The sequence below is a fragment of the Limulus polyphemus genome, unplaced genomic scaffold (genome assembly GCF_000517525.1).
Source record: "Limulus polyphemus unplaced genomic scaffold, Limulus_polyphemus-2.1.2 Scaffold1355, whole genome shotgun sequence".
NCBI classification, from domain to species: domain Eukaryota; kingdom Metazoa; phylum Arthropoda; class Merostomata; order Xiphosura; family Limulidae; genus Limulus; species Limulus polyphemus.
Genome location: NW_013666965.1, coordinates 172,802 through 181,740, shown reverse-complemented (window position 1 = coordinate 181,740; position 8,939 = coordinate 172,802). Strand labels below are relative to the sequence as shown.

At 29.7% G+C, this 8,939-nt stretch overlaps 1 protein-coding gene across 1 annotated transcript in view; it reads right to left on the bottom strand.

Moving 5' to 3' along the window:
* Window positions 1–538: 538 nt before the first annotated feature.
* The window catches only part of LOC106463232 (nuclear distribution protein nudE-like 1), a 31,688-nt gene continuing 23,287 nt past the window's right edge, over window positions 539–8,939 (bottom strand). Inside the window, exons 5-9 of the mRNA XM_013923228.2 lie at window positions 8,488–8,578; window positions 7,933–8,100; window positions 6,905–6,996; window positions 4,236–4,330; window positions 539–3,177 (exon numbers count right to left, since the gene is read on the bottom strand). Of these exons, the coding sequence (XP_013778682.1) occupies window positions 3,108–3,177; window positions 4,236–4,330; window positions 6,905–6,996; window positions 7,933–8,100; window positions 8,488–8,578 (516 nt within the window). The 3' untranslated portion in view covers window positions 539–3,107. The remainder of the gene's footprint in view (window positions 3,178–4,235; window positions 4,331–6,904; window positions 6,997–7,932; window positions 8,101–8,487; window positions 8,579–8,939) is intronic.

The window sequence follows — 8,939 nt, the reverse complement described above, 5'->3', positions numbered from 1 at the left end:
AAAGCACAATTAGTGGAATGGATTTTTTACTACATTCTTTTGATGCAAAGAACAATTAGTGGAATGGATTTTTTACTACATTCTTTTGATGCAAAGCACAATTAGTGGAATAAATTTTTTACTACATTCTTTTGATGCAAAGCACAATTAGTGGAATGGATTTTTTACTACATTCTTTTGATGCAAAGAACAATTAGTGGAATGGATTTTTTACTACATTCTTTTGATGCAAAGAACAATTAGTGGAATAAATTTTTTACTACATTCTTTTGATGCAAAGAACAATTACTGGAATGGATTTTTTACTACATTCTTTTGAATGCAAAGAACAATTACTGGAAAGAATTTTGTACTTCATTCTTTTGACGTAAAGAACAATTAGTGGAATGGATTTTGTACTTTATCCTTTTGATGTAAAGCACAATTAGCGGAATTAATTTTTTTTTCTGTTCTAAGAGATATTATGATTGATTTTCAGCCAGTATTTTCATGAAATCCTACTTAAATGTAGGTAGGAAAGTAGACAGAAGTAGGAACATCAGCACTACACTATTTATTTCATAGAACTACAACATGGGAAAATCAGGATCTAAATGAGAAACATTTTCTACAACGTCATTTTATATTATTATTCACCTGCTTTATAAAATTGTATTTATACATACAGAAGTTAGAGTTAATTCTAGGAATTTCTTTGCTAGATTTTTGATTAATATATTTTTGTGGGTGAACTTTAAATCAGTCTAAAATCCACTCCTTTGATAATAAATAGAGGAATTTACAACGTTATTAATAGTTGAACTTGTTGAAACTGGTAGTCTTAACTCAGTCTAATGTTAAGACTTGTAATACGGAAAAAAATAAAATAACCTATAAAACCTATTCAATACAGAAACAACTTTTAATTTCCAATAACTAGTAGTAAACACACAGTCCGTACTAAGTCCAAACCTTAAACGTAAAAAATCATCTTAAATCTGTTTTAATCTACAATTCTGAACGTTAATTTATAACACTTTCAAATATTTAAAAAAATATATATTTGTATAAAGTTTATGTACAGAACGTTAATACTATTATTACATCTCAAGACAGGATTTGTAAGTCACAGTTATTCCTTGCTCTGCCCTGAAATACATTTAAAATGTACATGATTTAAACCTTTTAGAGTTTAGGAATATTTATATGAAACTGTAAAGAACTTTTTGAAAAGGAGTGTTATTTTTTTTCAATTACAATACTTCCCATATTTCTCACAAGATCATACAGAATTATATCATAACATACAGCATCATAATTTCTTGTGAAGATCTCAATATTTATAGAGATTGTGGGATATAATAAGTGAACATTTTTCTAGGTTTAAATTTTTTGTATATTTAAATCATTTCTTACCATCAACCTAAATGGATTGATGTCAGTTGGTATTAGCTTAGAACTGCATTTTTCAACTAGTTTTAGTTACCAGCTGTGAACCTTACAATAACTAACAAAGAAAACTTAATAACATAAAGGTTAGAGCTCTCTGGAAGACTACACACCTTCAAGTGTTCTTTTTAAATCATGGAGTATAAAAGTGAGTAAACAAACTTTAACAGTTTCGTCAAGTAATCTTCTCAATCCAAACTACAATAAAACCTCTGCTCTGTTCTTTATTAAGTTGATGACAGATGAAACTATAATTCCAAGCTAGTCAAGGTATGGCTTTTGTTACATCGTTAAAGTCAAATTTTAAGCATCTGTAAATAAAACTGCCCTGTTAATCCGAACCCACTAGTTTGCATTAGAACCTATTTAACCAGATAGTCCATGATCAACTATTTTACAGACAGAAAATCATAATCCAATATTTTACATAGTGACCGAGCTATACTTTATTTAACATTGAATAAAAACAAAGACTTAACAGCTGTGATGTTTGGATTGTATCCTTTACAATGATATAGAAGAAAATATATATTCATATATCAATATCAAAAATGAAAGTCAAAACAAAAATACACCCAGGATAGACAGACACAGAAACAAACAACTGATTTTGTACAGCTTTCAGACAATCAGTGATGAAAAAGTTATCTACAACATCCTGAACCTAGTATTTTCATACTCTCGGCTATGAACGAGTTTTCCTAACCTTACTAATTCTGGAGGAATTTGTTTCCATGTTAAAACTAATATTAATAGCTACACACATAGAACTGGCATTAAATTTACTTGCAGTATGAACAACACTTAGGACTAGAAAGTCTGTGACAAAAAAACTATCGGCTATTTTACTTACCTTAGTGAAGTACAACAAACAGGTGTGTATTTTTTTTTCATGCTAATGGAGAAAAGTCTTTACACAATTATTACAAATCAAAATTAAAACCAGTAATAACATGGGTAAAATTGAGATTTAAGGAAATGATGTAAGTAAATTAACCGTTACAAAACTCGATACTTTGAAACGATTTGTTGTTAACTTGCAAGGGGTGTTCCTGAACAAAACGGTTCTCCGAGTAATTACAACTTTTGTCATTATACTTATACCAGGTGGCTTCCTTTTTTACGATACTGACTTTGAGATTTAATGTTTAGTTAAATAGGATTCATTTCAAAAGACATGTCAAATGTAGTCATAAAAAATAAGCAACTTAAGTTTTTGTTTTAATTTGTACACAAGTAGCTTAGCTCTTCAAATAAAACTAATTATAAAGTCAACATTTAATTTTTTATTAAAGATATAAAAACCAATGTAAGCTGAATCAGGCTTAGTTTGTTGTCAACAGAAATTTAAATTTTTATGCTCAGAAAATATATTATAAAAAATTATATGTAACGTCCCAACATATTTTAAGTTAGTAGTTTTTAAAATAAACTGATCATTAAGTATTTTGGCATATAAATATTAAACTTAATAACAATTCTAAACTGGTATGATATGGTCCAACTCCATAAAGAAACTTTCATATTCTTGGTAAAAGAATATCATCATTCTGCGAAGAAGTTCTATCACTTTCGTTTTCGGAGAGAAGTAATTAACTTTTAGCACCCACAGCCAGCACCTACTGACATTCTACAGGAACTCTGGTCCCACAGGTATTCTTCTACAGTTGATAAAAACCTTATACGGGTAAGGGAATAAACTCTTGAGGACTGGGAAGGGGGGATCCTTTGATAAGCTGCTTCACATTCCTGCAAGAGCAAAAACGCTTGGAAATTAAACTTACTTAAAAAAAAAGAAAAACTTTAATCCAGTCCATAATAACAGTCAAAGTCAAAAATCTCAACTTTCGATTATTATTTTCAATCAACACGTCACAGTGTTTCTCAAAGATTGGTCCATCACAACCATCTTGCCAGTTCATACGATTTCACAAAAACAAACAGAATATTCACACATGTAACGCGTAATGTTTTTTGTTATACTCGCATTTTAGTGACCCGCAACAGTATAGGTAGGCCCCCTGGTATTAAAAAGGTTGAGAAATGCTACGCTAGGGCATGCTTTAATTTTATTGTTTTACTGATCTTATATATATTCAGTAATCAGGATTTATTATAAGTTATAATTATCGTCACACAAAAAAGGTTCGTACACCAGAGACACACAAAAATTCTAAGATACTGGAATTATGCAGACAGGATAATCTTTAATTTTGTTTTCTATAGAAGCTAGGCTGAAGTTTAGATGAAGATGATTTACTAAGCCTTTTTTACTACCTATAAATGTTTAAGATATTCTTATCTTGCTTACAAGCATGAATGTTTTAATGTTAAGAGCCCCAAGTTTAATAGGATTATGTAGCAGGTCCCTGGTATTGAATATATTGAGAAATATCGATATAAACTATAAATGTAATCAATTAAGTGCTCTTAAATCATTCGTATCCTGAAGCATCCCCAATTTGCTATGGAAACTGGTGTAAAAACAAAATATTACAAAGCTGGAATAGTTGAAAGCATTCTTCCCTAATCCTGCCATTTTGAACACATGTATGTGTTACTCTATCTTATACCAGAAACAAGTTATTTTAAATCCTAGTGGTACATACTGGAACCTTCAGTTGTGAGAAAATATAAAAACCATAATAAAATTCCTCTTTGTTAATGTCTCCACTGCTATAATATTTGAATAAGAATCATCTGGAAATACATTTTAAATAATAAGTTATTAACAAATTTGTCATTTTAGTGAATTTTTTAAACGAAAAAATGTTTCTAGATTAAAGGTGTAATAACATAATACATACGTTGGTGTTGTAGCAGGACTATTTCCACTTCCCTCAAATATGTGGGGTTTTTCTCTAACTAAGTTTCGACAGGAAGCAAGCTTGGACTCCAGTGCCTTGTTGATTATCAGAAGTAAGCAAAAAGGAACAGTTAATTTTAAGATCACACTGCAAAAACATTTGATTACTTTCCAGCTATTAAAAGTTGTTAGTAGAAAAATTTACTATTTACATAATGAATACTACCTGCCCACCAGTATGACAAAAAAGACCAAATGACCACTACTAGTTTTAAGATAACATCACATATGACTACCTAAACAAGCAGAACATCTTCAAATACCAAAAACAGGCATTCCATAAAAACCTTTTAACTCTTTGAGTGCGTAATTAAATTTCACGTGGGTTCTCGAAAAGTGTCAATTATCCACTAACAAATGAAATGTAGAATTTGACATTTTTTAGGACTTTTTCAATATCAAAATCCACTAGTTGCACTTTTGCCCGGTGATGTATGCACGTGCAGTACTAAAGTGGGAAATGCAAGGACGCACGAGTATTCTGCTTATCGTACTAAGAGGAAAAGTTTTTGCGACATCATGAGGTAAATCCGTTTGTCACACCAAATGTCTATAAATGTCAAGTCGGATAAATCTCATCATAGCATCCAAAAAGTTAATATCATCACAGAAAAGCAAACAACGTAGTAAAAATAAGAACCTTACAACACAAAATTATGATACAAAAAAATAGCAGATTAATTAAATTAAACTTTCTGACTATTTGGTGAATAAATTATATAAATTTGACAATCCAAGATTGTTATGTAATGTTACAACATATTGGCTGATACTTATGGTACAAGTTGCCTTATTTCTATGACGTACTGGTTAAATCGTAAACTGAATGAATTTCCTACAAATTATATGGAATTATACAACTAAGAAGTGGCCATAAGATTTTTCTGTTGTTATATACTATTAGATATTACATCCTTCTGAAGGCATCCTTTTATTGAGATTTCGTCACTTGTTTTCCACATTTCTTTTAAAATCAACTTAATAAGTAGGATCTAATTTAACACCATATTTGTATAAATTAGAAAGCCTATCATGCTTGACTTTGCCAGTATCAGTAACAACCCAATTTTTTTCTCAATGATGCTTGTTCAATCAAAACACATAATGGAAAATAATATGATCAAACAGGGGACTTTAGATAAGAAATAATCAAATGTATGTCAGTTACTTTCACATTTATTTATACAACACAAATTAACCCTACAAGTACTGTATTAAACAATGACATTAACTAAAATCCTCAGAAGTTGTCTTTTAGATTAAATGTGCTTGAGAGTAAATAGTTTCATAAGTCTTGTTTGTTACTCTGATTACACACAAAAGATAACGTGTTATCAAGAAATGTGCACCAATTTAACTAAGAGGAAGTTTTTTTTTGTTAACAATCTCTAAAAAGAAGATGGTAATTGAAACTGAAGAAAAAATTACTATATACATCATTGATGAGAAGTATTTTTAGTTAAAAAAAAATTTTAGTATACATAATCTTACTATAGTGGATGTAGCTTGTACATATCTAACTATGTATATGACAGAAATAATATACAATGTGGCGCCATCTGTTGAATGGCACTACAAACAAAATTTCATAAATAAATTTAACACTTTGGGCATTCAAGATTCAAACAGAAAAACAACTACGGTATGTGCAACGACTATTTCTTTATCACAGAATACAATTTTAAATAAAAGTACTCTTCTCACAACAAAAACATGACTTTCATGACTTTACAGCTGTACGTGAGGGTTTGATTATATCTATATTGATGTATTTTGTAAATATAATACTAAAAATACAGTTCTTAAAAAACTTATTTTTTCAATAAAGTGTACCAGTTTTAATATATAAAAACATTACAGTTTATATCACCACAATCTGAACACCTTTCCCACGCAGTACTTCCCAGAAAAATCTTATTTTTTTTTTTAGAAAATGTTCACTTTTTCTAAATTTTTTTCAATGAGGTATGAATATTAAAATTAGTAATTACTAGCACAAACAGCCAACCATAGTTGGTTAAATTTTCACTGCACAATTTTTATTTACAGTAACAAGTATCTGTAGTATGACCACAATCAGTATTACTTTGACTCAACAGTTACACAGCCTTTTTTTATATGCTAATTATTCACATTTAATTAGTTTGATGAACTTCTTAAATATAGTTGGTCATTTAGACAGTTAAATATCAAAGATGACAGTATGGCTTTGCTTCAACTCAATGCACATTTTTCTATTATAATTCTTAAAATGTTCAATTAATTAAGCATTCCAGAAACAGAAATTAATAAACTACGCTGACATGAAAAAATTCAGTTGTCTAGAATAAAACATGTATACAACAGAAGGATGTTCTACGATTTGTGATGTAAGAAACTTTGAAAGAAAAAAATATTTGATATAATTGTACAGCCATGCCTGTGTTTCCTTGGAAAGGTTGAAGTTTGGTTTTACATGTAAAGTAGTTTCATTTCAGATTTTGTATATGAGAATGGACTTTTTTAAAACTGAGGTTGAAGACAATTACATTTAACAAATTACATTGAAGTGTCTGTTACGTACAAGTTAACTTATGTAGCTGATGAACAGGTAAAGCTGGATATACTCACCCCAACTTTCCTAAGTAGATCTCCAACAATATTCAGGGCCGATATTCTGGCGGAAGGAGTCAGAGGTTTGATACTTTCTTGAGTTAAAATTCCTATAAACAAAGATTGTATACAAAAACGATAAAGTATAAATTGGTGTATAGTTTAAACACTGGCAACATGTTGTTAAGGATAACAGTGTCTTGATTACAAAGGCTTTTACAAATTGTTGTAATGAAAAAGTAAAAAGCAGGGAATGGTTTAAATACAATATTTATAGAATTACGTGTATTAGCTTAATATCTGTTGAATGCCTAAATATAATGGGTCATTACTATTTGTGAAATACTGATGATAAGTAATAAATTATAAAATGTAATCAACAAGTTGTGAGCTAATAGATAGAAATGAAAATTTTGTTCCCAAAGAACAGTTTGAGAGAAACAAAATTTTCATTATATCAGTGCAGAAACATGATGTTATGTACCTCTTTTTGTCAGTTAGTTTTTGTAATTCATAAAATTCTGAAAGAACAATCCTTACTGTGAAGTAAAACGTTTTCTCAGAACCAAAGAAGCATGAAGTTTAAAGATTTTAAAACCCATACCTGAGGACACGTTGTTGACGACTTGATGGATCTACCTCTCAAGGTTTAACTTTTAACCTTAGTTCCATGTTGCCATACCAATAAATTAAACTTACACTTCCTTCATCACCTTTATCTCTTTAAAATAAGACTATTAAACTTAAATATTCTTTTAAACAGACTGTATATTTGTTTTGTTTAATATTTTACAAAGATTACTAAAATTGTAAGTACGTTAATTACTTCAACAGTTCACTGCCCCAAGATGTATGAGAGTGTCATAAACAGTAAAATTATTCTGTACTTTTGTCCAAAATAGACTTTAAAAGTTTGGGTAAAAGAAACTAACCAAACTTTTTTAATGTTATTATCTTTTTTTATTTCATCCACTTAAACGCGATTAATTTTAAATGAATAATTTCTGGGACAAACAACAAAGTACAACTACATAAACCATTCTCACCTCTCACTGGAGAACTTATTTGTTTGTGATTCTCTGCTTTCAACTTGTTGGAATCTATCTCTATTTTCTCGACTTTCTTATCGTTGTCCAGATATGGTAGGACAAGAATGTTATTGTTATTTTCTTGCTTACCGAGAGACTGCTGAATCAAGAGCTCTTGTCTTAGGTCTGAAATATTAGAAAGGTTTATGAGGTTGAATACATAGTAATGCTATTGAATAACCACAATTTTTCATGCATACCAGTGGCCAAGCAGTAAGTGAGGGCTTAAAATGCTAAAAATCATGTTTAAATACCAATAGCGGGCAGAACACAGATAACTTATTGTGTAGCTTTTGTGGAAAAACTGTGCTCGCAGGATTTTGTATTATATTAATTAATTTCTTGATAAAGTATCAAGAATAAGATCGTTCAAGTTATTTTGCATTAATTAAGTGAAACATGATTGTGTAAACACACTTAAAAGTCCATAATTTGTTAGGTAATTTTTTCCAATATTAAATTCAAAAGGTAACATTCCACTCAAATAAATGCTCTGCTCATTGAGATATTTACCACGGGCTTCATCTTTCAACCTCTGAACCATCATAGCCATAGTCTCCTTGTCATCAAGTTCACTTTCAAGAAATGCATTTCTCTCAATGGCCTATTATACACATTAAAAATAAAAATTGTGCAATATTAGAAGAAAGAGAACAGCTATCTGTAAAGTAAGTATTAACATATTAAAAGTGCTTCCAACAAAATTAAACTATTAGATTCAAATTTTCTATTTTTAGTAAATATAACACTAATAATATGGATTATACAGAAACTAAGTTTTCATCTCTTCAATACGGCAGCTATTCATTCTGTAACGTGAAAAATTTTCAAACTAAAATACAGAAAATTGAACTACAAAAAAAAAGGATTCCTGATTATTAAATACATTTTTATATACTATTGATGCTTGTTTGTTTTGGAATTTCGCGCAAAGCTACACGAGGGCTATCTGCGCTAGCCGTCCC